Source organism: Centruroides vittatus, unplaced genomic scaffold, assembly GCF_030686945.1.
Source record: "Centruroides vittatus isolate TY-2023 unplaced genomic scaffold, ASM3068694v2 scaffold_1478, whole genome shotgun sequence".
NCBI classification, from domain to species: Eukaryota; Metazoa; Arthropoda; class Arachnida; order Scorpiones; family Buthidae; genus Centruroides; species Centruroides vittatus.
This window is the reverse complement of record NW_027122680.1, coordinates 705209-728198: the sequence shown is the minus strand read 5'-3', so window position 1 is coordinate 728198 and position 22990 is coordinate 705209. Positions and strand designations below refer to the sequence as shown.

Sequence of the window (22990 nt, the reverse complement as noted above, 5' to 3'; positions counted from 1 at the left end):
CATATTTTTCCCATTCTGTTTCAAAGTTCGGAACGAAAACTGACAGATAGGTTTCTGTTATAATAACTGACGGAACGAAAACTGACAAGTATAGGTTATAATAAAATCTTTGTTCTATAGCCAATCCACATCTGGATTCCACGTCGTGTGGACTAGTTACGCGAGCAAACGTTGTGTAGTTTGCGGCTGCTTCGTGCTCGAGTAGCTTACCTAGCAAAAATAGCCCATAGCATCATGGAAAAAAAGGCGGGGCTTGGAAACGCGACCGAGAGTACGCTAGCTCTCGCTTCCTGTAGTTTGCGGCGGCTCTAACAGAGGAAAAGTGTAGAGATCGTTCAAAAATGATCCCACCCCAAATTTTTGCATTTTTGGACTCAGGGCACCTCGAAATGTCGAGATATGCAAAAGATTCGGTATTTTTTCTTGTATGTATGAATGTTTTTTTTTTTTTTAACTCTTTCCGCCCTGTGGGCACTAAGAGGGCCTCTTTTAGTAGGCCCATTATGGGTTCGGCCAGGCCCACAATGGGGCGACCGGGTGGTGAGGGACGGGGCCCGACATATCCGAAACGGACCACCCCTCGAAAAATTCCTGGGGATTATTCGACCCGTTCGGATTCGATCCCGGGTCCCCCAGAGCGGTAGGCTGCCACTTTTACCGCTCGGCCATCCGGCCGTCTATGTATGAATGTTAGAGTGTATAGGAGACACGATTTTCAATCGGAGTGAAATGGTTTAACGCGAGTTATTAAGCTTGAAAATGGTTGAACTAAATCGGTTGATACACATTCTCACATCCGTTCGCACTTCTCTACGTTTCGAGGCTTCCCGAGTCCAAAAGATAAAAATCTGAGAAAGTCATTTTTTTGACTGATCGTCATTCTTTTCCTTTGTTACAGGCCTATACTGTATAACAGCCGGGAAAATAATGACGACGATTCTGATTATTATTTTTTAAATACAAAATAAAACGATTTTAAAAAATTAATTAAACATTAAAATTTGACACATCTACCGAATATATAAGTTCACATTTATTGACTTGTTTGATGATGGCATTGGTATTTGGTAAGCATGTATAAATAAAAATAGTAAATACATTCTTATACAAACAAATTAGTTTAATAAAAATGTTGTACAGTACATAATATACGAGTATATTGGGTAATATATAAGTAATAGTGATGTAACGAATAGTATATTCGGACTCAACCGAATACCGAATATTCGGCTAGGAGCGTTGCCGAATGGCCGAATATTCGGCCAAACTATTCGGCTTGATTAACGCACGTACGAAAATTGGCGCGCAAACCGCATTATGGCAAGGATCGCGCACCGTGCTCTCTATTGGCCCGCTGTCACTACGATTTTTTCTTCCATTAGGTCTAAATTATTTAAATTAATTAATTAAATTATAATTATTAAACTTAATATGAGATGGAGCCTAACGTCTACCTCTAGTACCAAATTGGTTTATAATTTATGTAATAGCCGTAAATAGCCCGATATCGATTCGGCAGTTGTTGGTATTTAGATGTAAGTTATAACTTATAAGTTATTTTATTTGCAATCGATCATTTTAACTCTTTAATTAAACACTAAAATTTTGTTTTTACTACGTATTTGTAGACTGAATAGTACCCTAAGGATATACTTTAGTGGTGACATAATATGGTCTAGTTTCTCCCCATTTGTGGAACAGTTCAAATATATTATTGGGGAGTTTCTATTTGTGAAGTTTTGTGATATTTTGTTGCTATTGTTTTTGTCAATATTTTTAAAATTAACATAATTTCAAATGTTATCTTTTGTATATAATGAAAAATGCTCATTCTTTGCTTTATATATAAAATAAATTATATATTAGTTACTCATCTTCTAGAAATAGATAAATAATTCTTTCATTAAATACGATAAGTTTCAATAAAACGTTTCGTAACTCATTTTAAAATATCGTATAAATATTAAAATATACGCGAATACGAATATAAAATAATTAACTAAACAATAACATTAATGCCCGATACATTCTAACCTATACGCCATCAATGCCATAAGATAAAAAGGCTAGATAAAGGCTATAATATTATTTAATTACGAAATAATTTAATACTAGAGTTAGATGCTATTTCTTATTAACTTTAATAATTATAATTTAATGTTCAGCATTAATAAAAGTTACCAAAATGATTAATTTACTGTTTTTTTTGTTATTTCTTACTCCTGTTTTCAGGTATTCGGTATTCGGCCGAATAGTGATTTAAATATTCGGTATTCGGCCAAATAGCGAAAAATAGGCCAAATAGGCCGAATACCGGGTAGTAACCGAATATTCGTTACATCACTAGTTTTTAAAAATCCTCATCGAGAGTTCGGCTATATCCGGAATGAACCAGAAGAAAAATTTCAGGGATTATCTGCCTAGATTCGATCCTATTACGAGGTCGTAATCGCTTTGGCATTTTGCAATAGTTGGCCACCATTTTAAGATTAGACGTAATCTGGCATTAGTAACTAATCTACCAAATTCGGGCGATTAGTGTACTAATCTCGGCAAACATGGCGGAAGATTTGTGTTACTTTGCAGAGTACGTGTATATGTTGTTTTAATTCTTTAATGCCCACGCGTTAAATAATTGATATGTTTAAGGTGTAACCAGGATAGTAATTGTAACTAGTTATCTTTGTAAGCCTGGCCGAACCTATAATGAGCTTGAAAAAGACCCTCTTAATACTCTACGGGCAATAAAGGGAGTCTGTTTTTACGCTACATTTCTACACGAAGAAACTGTTATGCCGTGAAATGTTAAAATTATTTGTATCTGAAAAATATGTAAAAATTAAAAACACGTTTTTCCCCTCTCAAAAAATATATCCCTTAATATGATAAACAATTTGGCAAACCTATTATGAGTTCGGCCAGGCTTACAACGGGAAGAGCGGGTGGTGAAAACGGGCCCGATACATCCAGACGGAGCACTCCCCGAAATATTAGACTCATCAGGATCAGTCCCGGGTACCCTAGAGCAGTAGACTGACATCGTAACCTTTCGGCCATCCGGCCGTCGAAACTTTTAATATTATGATATATAAATAAAATGTATTGCAATATATAAAAATAATTTTTTAATTTTATTTTTAAAAAATCAACAGAATATTTATGATCTGGATGTCATTGACTTTTTTAGAATTTTTTATTATTTCTTCCTTTGAATTTTGTTCGGGCACGATTGTATTCGGACCGCATTTTTTGAATATGCAAATATTAGAGCCTTGTTGTATGAGAGTGTTTTTCTTTAAACCTTTTTATAGTCCAATCGTAAATCCTGTCAAATTGGTTACCATTTCGTTCAAAGGCACTTTGTAAAAGCATTTTCAGGTACTTGTAATCAGGTTTATCTTCGAAACTTAACCCACGACAGTATTTCATGTAGGTTGCAATTTGTTTCGGGTGGTTCTTACATAATTCTTCGATGGAACAAACTTTCTTTATGTGAGCAATCTCTTCGTACTTCTGTTGTTTAGTAGGTTTTTTCACACCCTGCCAAGGAAGAGTACCTGACAGAAAGTAGATGATGACGTATCCGAGAGATTCCATGTCGTCTCTTCGACTTTGTTCTATTCCTTCGTGAGTATTAATGCTGGCATATCTCGCAGTACCTATTAATCCTTTGCCATCTTGGCACAGTATATGCCTCTTTGTATGAGGATCGATGTATTCCTTGGCTAAACCAAAATCAATCATGTAAACAGTTTTACTTTTTCTTCCCCAACCCATAAGAAAATTATCCGGTTTGATGTCTCGATGAATATAATGTTTACTGTGTAAATATTCGATTCTATCAAGCATGTCTACCGCCAGCATTAATGTCGTTCTTAGAGTAAATTGGCGACCGCAATATTCGAATAATTCTTCCAAACTTGGACCCAATAAGTCGGTTATCAAAAAACTGTAATTTCGATCTCTTCCGTAACAAATTAATTTCGGAAATCCGTTTGTATCTTTGATCGCATCGTACACTTTCTTTTCGTTGCGCAATTGTGATCGCATCGTGTTGCTATCCTCTACTTTTATGGCTACGTCTTCGCCCGTAATTCTATCAGTGCCTTCAATTACTCGACCGAACGAACCGAAGCCGATTTTTCTTTTTATCTGATAAAAACGTTCGATGTCCATAATCGTTTTATTTTTTCAACAACACGGCAAGGGAATTTCTGTTAAACAATGGACCCGTCTATTAATTTCAATTGTTTTCAATATACCGTATTATCATTCAAGATCCATTATTACAACAAAAATTACCGAAATTAAACGAAACAATTTAATTCAATATTTAAATCAAAAAGTCTCTTGAATTGTACTATGAATTAATAAATATCTTTCCGAAATGAATTCAAGAGTTCCAGTACGGAGAATTGAAGAACCGCCTTATCTGTCTTTTGGCCAAAATAATCTAACCAAAGTCTCTCTCCCAAATTATCCGAATTGAAAGCATCAGCGAGTTGAGCCACCGGCTGCACATTCTTCTTTTCCGTGGAATCTTTGGTCATCAGACAAGCCTCGGGACTCACACGACATCCTTTTACCTCTCTATCTTTAACCACCACAATTCAATAGCATCCATTCTCTTATACAGAAGCTACCGTGTCAAATTTCGTTTCTTAATCGTTAACCCATCCTGAGATGTTAAACGAAATATACGCCAACACACGAAAATTTTAACCCGTTTTTGGATTCAGGTCTTAAACAGAGTTTCTTCTAACTCAGAGGGTCAAATTTGTCACTATTCCAATACTCTATTAATCAGGGGTGGCCAACAAGTCGATCGCGACACATTTTTACGATAAAAAGTAGATCTTATGTGCACAAAAGTTGGCCACCCCTGCTCTATATAATATAACAGCCGTTCAAGAGAGGGCATTTGTAATCTTAGCAAAGATTACAAAAGATTCTTGAAAGAGACAATACGTAAAAAGTGTCCTCAAAAGAACTTATTTGTCCCGGCAACTTTTTAATCAAACGTTATTTGTATTTTATCTATTTTTAATCGGCCTATATTTTCTTACTTATTAACAAAGGCCCACGATTATTGTTATTACTTTTTAAATTAAACAAACATATATATATAGTATATATACATATATAAATGCGTGCGCTATATATTAAATGGCAGTGTTAGTTCTGACATTTTTCTTCGAGAAAAATTTTTGAGGGAATCCCACGGTATCCTCTGGAATCGAACACTGCCCACGGCAACAAAATTAAACAATTTTAGATAAAATTTCATTAAAAATAGAACAAATTAGAAATATAGCACTTATGAATGATCAAATGCAATTCCGAGAAAAATTCCTAAATAAATAATATTTAATTTATAGTTCGATTGTTAGAATCATCTTGTCACTTTATTCATTTTACTGTGAATCTGCTTATTATTTTGTTTTAACGCTGTATGTTTTTACTGCTTTACTGTTTTACCCGGTTTGTTATTATGTTTTATTGTATCAGCAGTATCTTTTTATTTGGTTTTATTGTGTGTTTAATTTATAATCGAATCGACATGTTAAATGTAAGTCCACATCCTTTTCTCATTTATGTTAATTGCAGTACTCTAAAATCGTTAACCCGCTTTTAATATTGTAGCAAAGACAGCTGATGAGGGACTTAAGAAAAATGCATTCTGAAAATTAAAAAAAAGTGTTTTTCTGTCTAATTTGATGTCCTGTGGTGGTGTAATAAGTCTAGCGATAAAAAAGGTCAATTTTTGTGCTCACAAGTCAATACCAAGAATTTATTTATTTATTTCTGTTTTTTTTAAACGTTGCACTTCTAATCCGATTACGATTTTTCCATAGAATGCTTCTATAATGCAAATACTACGCATTTGATGTAAGAAATTCAAAACCAATTGCATAACATTGATTAACTGTTACTCTATTTTTATTCTATTATGTAATTTCTTATACTTTCATTTTTATGTATTATTTGTACACAGAGAGGTCTGATATACGTTGGCTAACGTAAATAAAGATATTCATTAAAACATAGGCCTAAATATACTTCGTATACGATTGTTTTTGACTGGATTCGTTAATTTATAAATATGTTTTACAAGTCTATGGAATCGATTTTCCCAGTTTAAACGTCAATTCGTAATTGCATTAACTAAAAAGGAAATTTTAAACGAAACTTGATGATACGTTAGCTAACTGGAAGTTCTGAAGCATTAGGGCGAGAGACCAGCCGAAGCGCAATTAACAAACTATGTCATTCTAGCAACTAATTGCCTAATGCATTTCCCCTCATCTTACGGTTGTGATTATCAATGGCAAGAATTGAGTGGTCATTTGCCCCAGGGCAAACAGGTGTGCAGGAAGATCAGAAAGCAGTGGTTTATTAGGGATATTTCACTCTATAACCGACTGACTGACCGATCCTAATTGTTTATCAGGGATGTATAACGTACTCAACTCACTTTGTCTTGAAAACGGTTAAAATTTAATTATTGCGGTTAATTATATCAGCATTATTATCTTCTATTATTCTCTTTTCCTATGAGTATCACTGATAGGTGTAAAGTTCACGCGACCCTTGATTTTAAATAAATTAATCTAAAAATTCGATTAGTTTGCGTTTAATCCGAGTTTGCGGCGGTTTATGCTCTGATTCACTATTCTATAGGTGGATTGATTTTTTAAGTCGATAAGTGTTTTGTATTACCACCCAAGTTATCTCATAAGTGTTCTGTTATCCCCTACCACTTTACAGCAATTAGAAGCACTTACTGTACAATTGGCTCAGAACAATCGAAGGAAAACGCCTTTTACACTTTAATTGGCTATTTCCGTTTTTATAGACATTACTTTAACCAATCACAGACTCGTGGTAGCTACAAGTTGCCGCGGAAAGCCCCGCTTCCTCTAACAACGACTTTGGAAGTAGAATAGTTATACATTCTCTTTTTAAATCGTTTTTTAAAGCTCTAATTAGCTAATTTAATGTTCTTTGCCAGTATTTAGGCGAGTAAACATTATTTTACATCCGCCAAACTATAAATTTTCCGGGAAAGTCAACTCCCCCGCCGTTACGTAATACGAGAAAAAATGTGAATAATCGCATGCAAACTGCGTATTATAGTCGAATATTGTAAAAATCGTAGAAATAATATAAAAATAATCTTTATTATACATTCTGTCCAAGAAAACTTGAAACTTGTATGAATTTTGACTATTAGATGACTCATACACTCCCCTCAGGAGAGCAATTACAAACGAAGTGTAAATAATGGAAATAACTTACCACTCGCTCTATCTACACAGCTGCTGCTTTGTTTAAAGTAACTTAAAGTATATTTGTTAAAGTAACTAATGCACAAAATTCACCGAATCTGTTTAAATCAGTGTTTCTCAATCTCTAACGAATCGTCATCCCCTTCAATAAAACCGTTACGTGGTATCGCCCCCTTCACTTCGAAAAAAAAATTTTGTTGGGTTTATTAATTTATTTGATAATTATATACTTTGTAAAAAATTAAACATTTATTTACTCAGAATACGTATTAGCTTTTAATATGATTAACAAAATTAAAAAAAAAAACGTAAGTGTTAACAAATGTAACAAATATAATAAAATATAACACTTTTTATTGAATATAAAATGTTTAAGTATACAGAAAAAGTATTGTTAGTGCGATCCTTGAGGCTGATGAAGTTGAGCCAATTTGTTTATCATTGGTTCGAAATTTGTCAAAAGTAATCGCAAATCACCTTTTTGTGTTAATTGTAACCGATTTCTTTGTTTGGACGGTACAAAAAGGGTTAACGGAAGAAGAGACATCATCTTATCAATCAATCCTCCCTACAGCACACTAAAATGAATCAACCCACCAGGAAATACTCCTTCAGACACCCAATCACGTTAGAGTCACGTGACATCTGCAGCCAATTACCGTCCTGCTTCTAAGCGCGGTCATTCAAATACTCCAATTTTTACGCGCGGTTTCAGTCCAAGGTTTCAAACCAAGAAGGCAGGACACAATCTAACAATGACGAAAGATAGTTTAGCAATTACTGTGGTTAGCATTATAAATTGGGTAACAAATATTTGTGCTGATAATCTAATTGAATATAAGAAGACGAAAAAAGATGTTTCCACAAAAGTTCTTTTCTTTCCCGACACCGATGAAGAAAATAGAAGAATATTCGGTAATGACCAAGTGTCACCTGTAACAATTTACGAGAAGACACTTCGTTAGGATCTCTCGCTCTACACTTGCTTTCTGCAAAGAGAAGTATAGACGTTTGCGTTTATTTAATTACCAGTGAGTTTTTGGCTGATATTATTGTAAAATGCTCACCAGGATGGAGTGAAAGTAAGGATATTTACTTGTAAAAATAATACAGGCGAACAGGGGGATTTCGCTCAGGCACAGATTAAAAAGTTCCGAAGAAATGGTGAGAATGTTATTAAAATAATGTTTATATATGTTAACGTAATACTTAAAATACACAATCAATCGTAATTATTGTCTATTCTATTTGTATATCGCGCATATTTTCAATTAATTACTTTTTATTAGCCTATATTTTCTCTTATTTTTAAAGCAGTGCATTCTATAATTGACAAATGCACAAATTTTGTTATATCTGTACGCAAAACAAATAATCTAAGTATATTATATCATGTAATATTTTATAACTTTGACGTTAATGTACCCATTTTTTATATACAATATCTTGTCTATTACAGGTATAGAAGTCAGGACACACAGTTCAAAGTTTCTGATGCATCATAAATTTGCTATCATCGACAAAGAGATAGTAATAACAGGAACTTTGAACTGGACATTAAAGACACTTACACATAATCACAAAAATGTTGTGATTACTAACGAGGAGAATATAACAAAAGCATACATCAATGAATTTGAAAGGTTGTGGAATACTTTAAAAAATGTGAAATTTTTATAAATTTTTGTATACAAAATGTTTTATGCAATGTAAATTTTAAAATTTGTACAAAGAATGTATTAATTAATCGGTTATTGAATAAGTTATTTCTAAACTACTTACTTTGAAATGTGTGAACTTGTTTTTCAACACACACGCTCAGTATTTTATGATTTATGCCCACCATTAGCCAATCTGTCATCGTTCCCCGAACACTAGGCGTTTGGTCGTTTTTCCTATTCGAATGCCGCCATACTGCTGGTCCGATAGAAAGGGATTGTTGAGGAAGGGGGTTGAAGTAATTCGACCAAAAGTGACGTTGCTCTCCTCCAGAAGAGAGGATACTCATTAATACCGGTCTATTATTAATATTTGAAAACTGATCCGTGTTTGATGGGTTGTGATGGCTCCGCAGGTGATCGAAATTGCTAACCTTAACGTTCGAAACAGTTCGTACGACTTGTTTAAATAAAAAAAAAATCTTGTAAAAATACCAGAATAATTGCTTTTATGTGAAAAATAAATTTTTTAAAATTTTGGCAACGGATTGTATAAACTACGTGGGAAGGTATGTCTTCGTAAATATTGAGTTTATGGCAAAATTATTGGGCTGCAATTGGAAATATTTTTAGACCTATAAATTCCCACTGTCGTCACGTATCTATACTCCTTCCTTAATCTCGAGAACGGAGTTTCATAGATGAAAGTCGAGACAAAACATGAAAACCGCAAGAGAAAAGGACCGGATTACCTATAGATCTATATGAACTTCCAATTTGTACCGCAACTCACGTTATTTCAATAAAATTTTCCCCCGAACGGAGTTAGATACATACCCGGCACACTCCATTGCTAACAGGAATAGCGGGATTTACAGGAGCGAAACACTACCACACTAGCAGGCAAGAGCTATGTGCTACCTGTCGTAGTACTGGCGCATGTATTTCGAGTTTCGTAGCGATTGATAGAACGGCCGAGGAGTGTATAGCGAACAAACAAACATCCTCATTTATATACATAGATTATCTCGCACCAACAACAGAACAATCCTTGATTTATAACAGTATTCGAATGAATTCCGTACAAAGAATAAAAAAAAGAATTAGTGAACAAATATATGGTTACACTAAAGGTAATATTTGGCTTTGGAATTGTAAAGAAAAGAAATTGAATTCTATTAGTATAAGTAAGTATGAAATTTAAGATAAGCATTAAATTAAGCTGAAGAAATGCAGTAGAAAGGGTAAATAAGTTCCAGAGCAGAGATCTTTCTGGTGGATGCGCAGCACTGTTCCGCTCGCCACTTGAGTAACAAAAATTTAAAATTACAATAATTAATGCTTATTAATTCAATACGATACAGTTGCTTGCACGATATTCTGAATACTTTTTAAATAAAACGTGGCCGAAGGGTCGGCACCGGATCCGCGATGCCTACGTCAGGAATGACACTACTGTGTCTTTTAGGGTAGACACAGAAACCTTGATGGCCGCTAATTTCGTTTGTAGGCGCTTGGGACCCGGAATGGAGATGGCCCGAGAGACGACCGGAAGAAGCGCACTCGATTAGGCTTTATACTAGTAGATACTGGGTTAACGGGTTCCTAGCCGAGAGAGAGCTTACATTTTTTTTCTTTTTTTTTTTTGATAACTAGAAACCGTGTCGTGTTCTGTTTCTATTGTTTCTCATACACAATGCAGTGCAACTTAACGATCACTTGGCTTCCTTTCATCTTTACTTTTCGTTAATAGGCGTATACATTTCGCGTTTCGGGCCTCAGTCAACTAAAATTTGTTAAAAACAAAGATTTTTACATACTATACTTTAAAAAAAGATACAAATTAATTAATTACCTTACAGGTATACCTTTATATCACGGATTCTGCAAACTGTATGAGGTTTCACACATACGCAACACGTGTGTAATTTACATGCATACTCTGGCGTGTCAGCTTTAACAAACATATAACATTAAGTATATTGTTGACTATTACATTATTATTTCTTATATCCAACGTTAACATACCTTGAATAATCCATTTTGTTGTCTTTCGGTTAAATCATAGAAAAACGGGGTGTATACTGTTAACACTGTTAGCACAGCATATACCTCGTATTAAAAATTCCAATTTTTATGCCGAATTATTAGATTATTATTTTTATAACGTTCTTAAGGTAAATTCTACATACTTAAGTAATGTCAGTTTAAACTATTAAAAGTATTTCTCCCTTTCTTATCTGTTATATTCTCGACTGTCTGCTTGTTACGTGTCTTACACGGCGATGCTCATTAGCATATTCTTCCGTCGGAGGCCGGTCGATACGAGATCATATTGGACTTTCTGAGATTATTGTCAAAGACCATGAAAGATTATTAAAGGTTATCATTAAAGATGTATTAATTTTCATAATATCCTTAAGCACTTTTCGTTTATTTTACACTTGGATATTTATTTATACTATTTCGGCTTTTTGTAAATTTCAACACTTTCTTTAAACTTTCTGTTATAGCCTATGTTTCTGTCTCTTTACGTAAAATTTTTATATTATTTTGGTCGATGTTACAGTTGTTTATTGTACAGTGATCGTGAAACGCCGAGTTAAGTCTATGATATTTGAGATCCGGCTACATGATCTTTAAGTCTTGTTTTGATCTGTCTTTTCGTTTCTCCTACATAAACTTCATTAGTACTGCATGTACTGTACACGGAATTTGGTAAACTATATTCCTCATTTCTTCTGTTGGTTGTTTTCTTCCTTTTGTGGATAGTCTAGCTTTGATCCTGGCCTATAACTTCTCGTATTTTGGTGCTAATTTTATATTAATTTTCTGCCTTTCCTTATTTATTTCTTCATATAATCTTTTAATACAGGTACTCCTCAATTTACGACCTATCTACTTAACGACAACTCGCACTTACGACCAACGAGCTTCGACCTGCAATTCGGGGAATCCCCATTCTCCAGCTCGAGTGTCGATCATTGGCGGATGGTGACACGCCCACTAAGCGTACTATAATAGGCTAATAGCGTACTATAATAGTCATTTTTATGAATTAAATTTGAAGTTTGTTGCATAATTTGGGTAATTTTACAAACGATCCTGTATTCCCGGCGCAAGCTTGTAGAATTAGGGGCGTATTAGGCCCGAAACGCGAGATGTATACGCGTATCAACTAAAATAAAGATGAAAGGAAGCCAAGTGATCGTTAAGTTGCACTGCATTATGTGTGAGAAACAAAGAGAGCTTACATTATTACGCGCGATGCTGAAATACCTCGATAACTTAATTAATGAGGATCGTAGATCGTTGACGAAATTCGAGTTTGTTGTGTCGGCTTATCAGGGTTCTTGGATCGAGAAGTTCGAATGTTCGGAGAACGGCGGGCGAGGGATCGGCGATGGAGAACGGTTAAACTACACTCGTGTGAAAAGTCGTCGGGGTCAGCGATATCCGGACCCGACGACTCTCTCGTCGTCGATTCTACCCTTTTATTTCGGGGGTCCTCCCCTTTGATTTCGACGGCCTCTTTAAGCCACGTTACTATTTTCGACCAACGGTGAATATCAGTAGTTAGTTCTCGGCGACACATTCGATGCCACCTGGGAAAGAAAGTGATTCCGGGGTGAAAGATGCGATCATCCTTCGGTAATTAAATTGAAATATTTTTTTCGCTGAGATTTGAACCAATTTAACTTTCGAAAGACAAAACTTTTTCTCGAAAATTTCGTCAAAGTCCGGGCTCTGACAGAAATATTCAATTGAGAATAATAATGTACAGTACGTTAACTTAAGTGCTAAACGAAGAATTAATATAATTAATGCAACTTATATAAATGTAAAAAGTAAACAATAAAAAACAAACAGAATAATTAAGAGAAATAATAACGTTGTCTTATATTTACAGGGTAGAAAAAGAAATATTTTAAGTTAGTTTACATATATTTAATATGTAAGCTTGTCATAATATGCATCAATTGACACTGTCTATCCGAAGACAACAAAAGAAATTGGAAACAATAAAAAGTACGCTTATTTAACAACTAGCAGGTAGGCACGGCGTTGCTCGGGCAAAAGTAACGGTAGCGAAGATTGAGATTATTACGTTATAGTTAACCTTACCCGTTTTCACAGAATGCAAGAATTGGGTCCCCCTGTTTCTAGACTAATTAGAGAATTGTTAGATGGGCCTAAAAATACGTTCGATTTCCCGCAAAAACGAAAAAAAACCGCATCTGCGTCTTGCACGTCGCTTTATCTTAATAATTTCATTGTTACTTAACACTTCCATTGTTGATGGAAGTGTTAAGACTTAATCCTGTTCCTCTTCCCCGCGGGGAGGAATTTCGAAAAATCCCTTCTTAGTGTGCGTTCTTGTGACGTACCCTAACTGTGTATCAAATTTCAACTTTTAACTCCTTACCGCTTGGGCTCTGCGCTGATTATTATTATTATGTTGGGTTAAGTGAGATATACTCGGTTAACACCGGTGGCTGTGTACTATGCCGGACCAAAGTCAAGGCATAGTAACCAAAACAGAAATTAAAGAAGGGTATCAGTGTGTGTGTCTGTATTCAGGAATTTTCTCACAATATGACATGTATTCAATATAGTGTAGCCTTCTGTAGTGTGATGTATGTGTTTCTATTCAATTGTAATCTGCCCAGGCTTTTGTGTAGTGTGTGTGGTATCACACCTGTAGAGGAGAGAACGACAGGTACAGTAAGCACCCTATCCATCCTCCACAGATGCATTATTTCCTGGGCGAGTTCTGTGTACTTGCTAATTTTTTCAGTGCATTCGTTTATTATTATTATTATTATTATTATTATCATTAATCAACTCGTCTCGATTTATATATATAATATTCTTATTTATAAACTATGAAAATGCATTTCGGCTTTATCAGATTTAAGCCGTTTTCAGTTAAGAAGTTTGTAGCGATAGTCTTAGAGAAACAACACTTCTGTGACATTACGAACAATACCAGAACATTCGATCACGTGGTATGAATGACTTAAATTCTATAATATCTGTCCAATCTCTTAACGTTGAACTTTAAGAATATTGTGAAATAAAGGCATTTTTGTTGTCTCCGATTTGTTTTATTGTTCTCAGGAGGGCCTATATTATGACAAGATTGTCATATTAAATATATGTAAACTAATTTAAAAAATAAACATTCCAAAAGTTATTAGAAAAGAGACTTTAATTCACCTAAATTTACTAAATGTTTTTTTTTTTCAATTTTCGTATTATTTTCTTTATTACGTGTACAAAAATAACGACGTGGGATACTCCGGTTAGAAATAAAATTCTTAAATACACTTTCATTTTTATGCAGTTCCCACGAACACCCCAGGCATGTTTAGGAATGTTCTTCATTAGGACAACCGGCCTCTTTAAATACGCAAACGTGTTTCTCACGTACGGCAAAGAATCGTATATTTAAGCAAATATTTCTCTTATTATAAACAACGTTCTGTTCGAATTTGCAACACCGAGCTTAATTTTCCCAATTTTTTCACTTTTTTAAACTGGAAGCCACCAGTGGCCGGGGGATAAAACTACTCGACTCTTGCAGTTGATCGTGGTTTCGCGCTTCGTCAACGGGTTGTTCGCGTGGAGATTTTACATTAGTAACACTTAAATAGGTGCAACTATTATATAAAACACCTCCCAGGAGACATTCCTCCCTTGACAATTCGCCTTAACCCGCTTCGTACACAACTAGAGTTGGTCCTTGGGTTGGTTCATTTTTGCGTCTTTAAGGGACGATAGAATTGTGTACAAATGCGCGTATACTTTCGTAGACTGTCCATACGCGCTTGACCCCTTTTCAAGACTAAGCGAAGTCCAAGCGAGTATATGTATGATCCTCTTGTAAACGATTTCATCCTCTTACTGCAAAGCTTGCAAAAATTGTCCTATTTGTTGTTATATTATTCGGATCTGGGCCGGTAATGATTTTTTCCACACAAAAATTTTAAGGCCAGTCGCCCCTGCCATAAACTCATTTATTTTTGTGTTTTGAGTGCATCGAGCATTGTTCATTTAAAGTTTAATGGACAATACATACTTTAATTCAATTACTGTATCCAAGGACAAATTTATTAAAAATCTACCATAATGTTATGTATGGTACGTATGTGACGCGTTCACTGTACTCCAATCTACAGATGATGTAGTGATTTCAGTTACATCAGAGAGTTTGGTCTCTGCTTATTCTATAGCATTCTCCATTCAAACTCAATCAAAATTTATGAACTTTAAACTTGGGTTCAAATCCAAATTAGATTTTCAGAACTTTTCTAATGGTTTGGCCTAGCTACGCTATGCCCTGTTATTCACGTCTCTCGACATTCGAGCCAAATCCCTTACGGACCCAGCTAAACCATCGATAGACAAGAAGTCGGGCTATAATAGTGTTTGTAGAGTGAAAGATTTAAAAAAAAAAAACTACATAAATGGATATCACAATCATTTCAAATATTTGTTTTAAAATATTTAATAAATATAAAAAATACTCTAAAAGTTTATCATCACAACATTAGATAGAGAGGCATCATTCATTTGATCATTATATAAACAAATATACAAGTCGGGCATTGTCGAGTTTAACTTGTTATTCGGCATTAATTGTTCTAGATTTACATTTTAAGTCCTCTAAGTGCTTCTGCAAAGTTCGTATACATGGATACGGCAAATTTTGTTTTCTTATTTCTTGATATCCGCCGTTACCGCACGACAGATATAATCTGAGACCTTTATTTATAGTTTCTTCGGACCACTTAAATCCTTGCATGGATTCCTTCACAAAATATCGGATTTGATCGTCACTAAAGATATTTTTCAAATTTTCTTCCAAATTATTAATTTTTTTTTCCAAAGAATTGATTTTTTTATAAGCTGCTTTTAATTTCTGTTTCAATTTTATTACTTGATCATTTTGTTTATCGTCAAATGTATACTGACAATAATCCGAGTGATCTGTTTGATAACTATTCACTTGATCACGTATCGAGCCACAGCGATTTATTTGATTTTTTTCTGATACGCAGTGATTTGTTTGATTTTCCGACCCGTTACGATCTGTTTGATTGCCTTCAATCTCCTTAATCTCGGATATAGTAGATTCTATGTTTAAAAAGTAATACTTAATAATAAATATTTTAAAAAATGCAGGAAAAAAAATTAATAAAATATGGAAACTATCTATATTCAATTACTTGAAAATGATTTCTTTGGTGAAGATACTTTATTATGGCCGAATATTGTCGGAACTGCATTCCACCTTAACGGCTTTTTCCCGTCAATTCGATTGTTTTCAAATTGATCTTCCGTGAAATGTATCTGAAAATATTAAGGTTATAATTTTCCTCTAATAAACTGCATATATGAGATATGACACTGTAAAAGTCCGACGTCCGGATTTACCGATCGGCTTGGCTAGAAAAAGTATTTGTACGTATCTGTTGTTTTGTAATATACTTAAAAATATAAATGATTATGTTATATCGTTCGTTAGTTAAGTACGAATTGTTGTCTTTTTCTTATTCACTAATTCAGTTAAAAGTTCATAAAATCTGCCGTGTATTACGTCACTCATTCTGTTGCATAAAAGCAAAACTTACATAAACATAAGAATCATATAACAGATAGCTTATTCGTCTACACTGCTTATTGCAAAATTTATTTTCAGAAATCAAATAAAACCAAAGATTAATATGACATTAAAAATTGCAGCCCAGCATTGTGACAATCATATTCTTAATTTATTTAATTTGAAATATATATTCTCGATCTCAAATTAGTACTGCCTTGCTCCTGTACAGTATATCATACTTTTCCTAATAACAACAGAGTTGTGCCAATCGTCTACGTAACTCCATTCGAGGAAACTTTATTTATTCGAATCGCAACTTCCGGTTTAGTCCCGAACTTCGTATATAGTTAATTGGGACCTCGGGCCCCTAAGCTTTCCTTATCTGGGTCTTAACTTTCATCTATCCAAACCTGTTCTCGACATTAAGGAAGGACAGACAGACAGCATGTCGGACAACTGTGGGAATTTATAAGTCTACAGTTTTTTCAATTATGGCCCAATTATTACACAAATACTTTCAATATTTTTAATTTATATTTTTAAGTATATTACAAAACAACAGATACATACGAATACATTTTCACCCAAGCCGATTGGTAAATTTGGACATTTACCGGTATCTCTTCTTAAAAGTCCGAAATGTAGACATTTTATCGGGGGTTTCAGACTTTTACCAGTCAATACTACTAAATGTCCGGATTTACCACTAAGTTCTCAGATTTAACGGACTTTGGACTTTTACGGTAACATATACACAAGCATACAAAATGATATTTATACAAATTTGGAGACTGTAAACATCAATTAACTTCGGAACTCTTTAAAATTTTACATTTAATAATTATAAATGAGGTCATTAATGGCCAAGAGGATAACCACTAAACACTGGTATTTAATTTAGAGTTTTCGCCTGAAGTTTTTTTGGGTTTACTTCACATATCTGACATCTAAAGGGCTGGGTCGTCTGAGAGAAATCTCTTGGAAGATTACCATTCTGTTTTACTGCCTTATCCCATCAAACAAAAACTAAAGATAATTATAAATGAAACTTTATATGCAAACATTTCTATTTAGAGTCTCAAGCAAGCACTTAGGTTGTTTACAGAAAGAGCTGTCACTTTATGTATATTTATATATGAACATCTTACTTTTTATAACAGCAACAATTTCATACGAAATTAATTACATAACACTATTTTTTTATTTATAAGGTATTTTAAAATGTTATCTAAAGAGGAATGTAGTATTAATTCGTGTTAAAAAGTTTTAATTTTCAGTATTTTAAATATAAAGAGTAATCATGAGTACGCACAAAATCTCTATGCATACTTCAGGGTGTCCCACTTAAAATCAGCGTAACCGAGGTAATGAAACACGAATGATTTAAATATTTCTTATAAAACTTACAAGGGAAAGTTGTGAGATAAATTCCATAAGTGTACACAAACTGAAGGAAAAACATTCTCAGAAGCATTGAAGCTATTGACATCGGTGTTTTATGAAAGTTTCAGTCTGAACAAAATTATGTGCACACAAAGATGCGTAGATATACAAGGACATCACTTTCTGTAGATTTAAATAATGTCAAAATAAAGTTTCTAACAAGGGTACTTCGTCTAAATTCATTTGTATTGCAGTGGCATAGCGAGGGGGTGCAAGGGGGTGTATCGTGCACCGGGTGCCACTCGCAGAGGGGCACCCAAATGGTCTCCAAGACGAACTATATGTGTTTCTAAAGGGGGGAGAGGGGCGCCAATAAAGTGTCGGGTGCCAGTTATGTTCGCTACGCCACTGTTGTATTGTTTTCATTGAGTGGGCTGAATTTACAAGGGAATGTAATTAGAAGATATCTGCACATTTTCCTATATTCTCCACATAAATTTTAATTTTTCTCCTCATCATTGTTTATGTTGGCAGTTAGAAATCATTAAAACAGCCAAATAGTTATTTTTAAGCTGATTATTATAAATCTAACCTGTCAAATTTCCTCTTTTAGAATCCTACAAAGTAAACTTTCACACATTAAATATAAACTGAAAACACCTGTAATAGAGTCACATCCATTGAATTTTTCATCATGTTATGTAACTGTATAATTCTGAATATAATTTCATGGCCATGGCCATTTTGTATGTAGATTTATTGGGTGTATTTTTGTTATAGTTTTTTATGTCGATTATATAATAGCTTTGTATACTGCATAGAGTAATGTTCACTTACTTGACAAACATAGGACTGACTGGACAGGTTACCCTTCCTTCCTATATTTTTAATCCACATCTTTCGTCTCTCCTCGTTCTTAGGTCCCTGAGGTAATTTAAATAATCTGAAGCCCTTTTCGGTACGATTTGTACAATCGACGACACAGCAGCACGGCATGTTTCTTAGTAACTGGCGCGAAATGTGTTCTTGAATGTTACGATATTGACAGGACTAAACATGGAGGATTACACTACAAACCTACATTCGCTAGTTTGTTCCTTCTTCCATGTTTTTTTTATTTAATTTATAACATAACTTTTGAGTCCATTTGACTTATTTCTTTCACAATAAATCATCGTAAGAATGACATAGAAGTGGCACAGAAACGGACATCGTTAAGTCCGAATAAATAGTCACGCGTGTAACGTTGCGAACGCATGGCAACAGAAACGATCGCGACACCAAGCGAGCGAGTTTTGAAAAATCACTGTTGCCAACTCCTACGGTTACTTTTTAAAATTTTATGGAGTGAAAAAAATAGACTTAACTTTTAAATAACTCTAAAAGAGGCTTTTTTATACTCTAAAATATTTTTATTTGTATAGAATTTGCTCTTGAGTATTTCTAAATCAGAATATTAGCCAGAAGTGTCTTCTCAATATATTTAAGACCATAGAGATATATTCATTTCAATGAAAAAAGTTTAATATTTTTCTATATCTTTTTGTATCTTAAATTACTCAGGATACGTAAAAAAGTTATTTCACAATTGGTTTTCGGATTTTCCTTTTTATTATTTTAACTTTAATCCTTGCGACACTAAAATCTTATTTTAGTCATACCCATCGCGATTTGGCCGGATGGCCGAGCGGTCACAATGGCAGCTTACCGCTCTCGGGGACCCAGGATGAAATCCGGACGGATAGGAAAATTCACAGGGATTTTTTGGGGGTGGTCCGATCGAATAGGTCGGCCCCCGTCCCTCACCACCCGGCCGCCCATTGTGGGCCTGGTCGAACCCATAACGGGCTTGCTAAAAAAGAGATCTTAGTGCTCACAGGGCGAAAAGAGTTTTTAAAAATCCTCATCGAGAGTTCGGCTATATCCGGAATGAACCACACAAGAAAAATTTCAGGGATTATCTGCCTGGATTCGATCCTATTATGAGGTCGTAATCGCTTTGGCATTTTGCAATAGTTGGCCACCATTTTAAGATTAGACGTAATCTGGCATTAGTAACTAATCCACCAAATTCGGGCGATTACTGTACTAATCTCGGCAAACATGGCGGAAGATTTGTGTTACTTTGCAGAGTACGTGTATATGTTGTTTTAATTCTTTAATGCCCACGCGTTAAATAATTGATATGTTTAAGGTGTAACCAGGATAGTAATTGTAACTAGTTATCTTTGTAAGCCTGGCCGAACCTATAATGAGCTTGAAAAAGACCCTCTTAATACTCTATGGGCAATAAAGGGAGTCTGTTTTTACGCTACATTTCTACACGAAGAAACTGTTATGCCGTGAAATGTTAAAATTATTTGTATCTGAAAAATATGTAAAAATTAAAAACACGTTTTTCCCCTCTCAAAAAATATATCCCTTAATATGATAAACAATTTGGCAAACCTATTATGAGTTCGGCCAGGCTTACAACGGGAAGAGCGGGTGGTGAAAACGGGCCCGATACATCCAGACGGAGCACTCCCCGAAATATTAGACTCATCAGGATCAGTCCCGGGTACCCTAGAGCAGTAGACTGACATCGTAACCTCTTCGGCCATCCGGCCGTCGAAAGTTTTAATATTATGATATATAAATAAAATGTATTGCAATATATAAAAATAATTTTTTAATTTTATTTTTAAAAAATCAACAGAATATTTATGATCTGGATGTCATTGACTTTTTTAGAATTTTTTATTATTTCTTCGTTTGAATTTTGTTCGGGCACGATTGTTTTGGACCGCATTTTTTGAATATGCAAATATTAGAGCCTTGTTGTATGAGAGTGTTTTTCTTTAAACCTTTTTATAGTCCAATCGTAAATCCTGTCAAATTGGTTACCATTTCGTTCAAAGGCACTTTGTAAAAGCATTTTCAGGTACTTGTAATCAGGTTTATCTTCGAAACTTAACCCACGACAGTATTTCATGTAGGTTGCAATTTGTTTCGGGTGGTTCTTACATAATTCTTCGATGGAACAAACTTTCTTTATGTGAGCAATCTCTTCGTACTTCTGTTGTTTAGTAGGTTTTTTCACACCCTGCCAAGGAAGAGTACCTGACAGAAAGTAGATGATGACGTATCCGAGAGATTCCATGTCGTCTCTTCGACTTTGTTCTATTCCTTCGTGAGTATTAATGCTGGCATATCTCGCAGTACCTATTAATCCTTTGCCATCTTGGCACAGTATATGCCTCTTTGTATGAGGATCGATGTATTCCTTGGCTAAACCAAAATCAATCATGTAAACAGTTTTACTTTTTCTTCCCCAACCCATAAGAAAATTATCCGGTTTGATGTCTCGATGAATATAATGTTTACTGTGTAAATATTCGATTCTATCAAGCATGTCTACCGCCAGCATTAATGTCGTTCTTAGAGTAAATTGGCGACCGCAATATTCGAATAATTCTTCCAAACTTGGACCCAATAAGTCGGTTATCAAAAAACTGTAATTTCGATCTCTTCCGTAACAAATTAATTTCGGAAATCCGTTTGTATCTTTGATCGCATCGTACACTTTCTTTTCGTTGCGCAATTGTGATCGCATCGTGTTGCTATCCTCTACTTTTATGGCTACGTCTTCGCCCGTAATTCTATCAGTGCCTTCAATTACTCGACCGAACGAACCGAAGCCGATTTTTCTTTTTATCTGATAAAAACGTTCGATGTCCATAATCGTTTTATTTTTTCAACAACACGGCAAGGGAATTTCTGTGAAACAATGGACCCGTCTATTAATTTCAATTGTTTTCAATATACCGTATTATCATTCAAGATCCATTATTACAACAAAAATTACCGAAATTAAACGAAACAATTTAATTCAATATTTAAATCAAAAAGTCTCTTGAATTGTACTATGAATTAATAAATATCTTTCCGAAATGAATTCAAGAGTTCCAGTAGGGAGAATTGAAGAGCCGCCTTATCTGTCTTTCGGCCAAAATATTCTAACCAAAGTGCTCTCTCCCAAATTATCCGAATTGAAAGCATCAGCGAGTTGAGCCACCGGCTGCACATTCTTCTTTTCCGTGGAATCTTTGGTCATCAGACAAGCCTCGGGACTCACACGACATCCTTTTACCTCTCTATCTTTAACCACCACAATTCAATAGCATCCATTCTCTTATACAGAAGCTACCGTGTCAAATTTCGTTTCTTAATCGTTAACCCATCCTGAGATGTTAAACGAAATATACGCCAACACACGAAAATTTTAACCCGTTTTTGGATTCAGGTCTTAAACAGAGTTTCTTCTAACTCAGAGGGTCAAATTTGTCACTATTCCAATACCTACTTATATCAGGGGTGGCCAACAAGTCGATCGCGACACATTTTTACGATAAAAAGTAGATCTTATGTGCACAAAAGTTGGCCACCCCTGCTCTATATAATATAACAGCCGTTCAAGAGAGGGCATTTGTAATCTTAGCAAAGATTACAAAAGATTCTTGAAAGAGACAATACGTAAAAAGTGTCCTCAAAAGAACTTATTTGTCCCGGCAACTTTTTAATCAAACGTTATTTGTATTTTATCTATTTTTAATCGGCCTATATTTTCTTACTTATTAACAAAGGCCCACGATTATTGTTATTACTTTTTAAATTAAACAAACATATATATATAGTATATATACATATATAAATGCGTGCGCTATATATTAAATGGCAGTGTTAGTTCTGACATTTTTCTTCGAGAAAAATTTTTGAGGGAATCCCACGGTATCCTCTGGAATCGAACACTGCCCACGGCAACAAAATTAAACAATTTTAGATAAAATTTCATTAAAAATAGAACAAATTAGAAATATAGCAGTTATGAATGATCAAATGCAATTCCGAGAAAAATTCCTAAATAAATAATATTTAATTTATAGTTCGATTGTTAGAATCATCTTGTCACTTTATTCATTTTACTGTGAATCTGCTTATTATTTTGTTTTAACGCTGTATGTTTTTACTGCTTTACTGTTTTACCCGGTTTGTTATTATGTTTTATTGTA

At 34.5% G+C, this 22990-nt stretch overlaps 4 protein-coding genes across 4 annotated transcripts; 1 reads left to right on the top strand and 3 right to left on the bottom strand.

Moving 5' to 3' along the window:
- Window positions 1-3264: 3264 nt before the first annotated feature.
- Window positions 3265-4176, bottom strand: LOC136987173 (uncharacterized). Its single transcript, XM_067284862.1, has one exon. It carries the CDS (start codon window positions 4174-4176, stop codon window positions 3265-3267), a length of 912 nt encoding a protein of 303 aa, XP_067140963.1.
- A 3868-nt stretch (window positions 4177-8044) lies between these two features.
- LOC136987172 (mitochondrial cardiolipin hydrolase-like) lies at window positions 8045-8969 on the top strand. Its single transcript, XM_067284860.1, has 3 exons — window positions 8045-8204; window positions 8255-8371; window positions 8749-8969. Exons 1-3 carry the CDS (start codon window positions 8045-8047, stop codon window positions 8967-8969), a joined length of 498 nt encoding a protein of 165 aa, XP_067140961.1.
- Window positions 8970-15442: 6473 nt separating this feature from the next.
- Window positions 15443-19210, bottom strand: LOC136987133 (uncharacterized). Its single transcript, XM_067284808.1, has 3 exons — window positions 18777-19210; window positions 16180-16303; window positions 15443-16087 (listed from the first exon to the last, which is right to left on the bottom strand). Exons 1-3 carry the CDS (start codon window positions 18933-18935, stop codon window positions 15576-15578), a joined length of 795 nt encoding a protein of 264 aa, XP_067140909.1. The 5' UTR covers window positions 18936-19210; the 3' UTR covers window positions 15443-15575.
- Window positions 19211-20748: 1538 nt separating this feature from the next.
- LOC136987171 (uncharacterized) lies at window positions 20749-21660 on the bottom strand. Its single transcript, XM_067284859.1, has one exon. It carries the CDS (start codon window positions 21658-21660, stop codon window positions 20749-20751), a length of 912 nt encoding a protein of 303 aa, XP_067140960.1.
- Between the last annotated feature and the right edge of the window lie 1330 nt (window positions 21661-22990).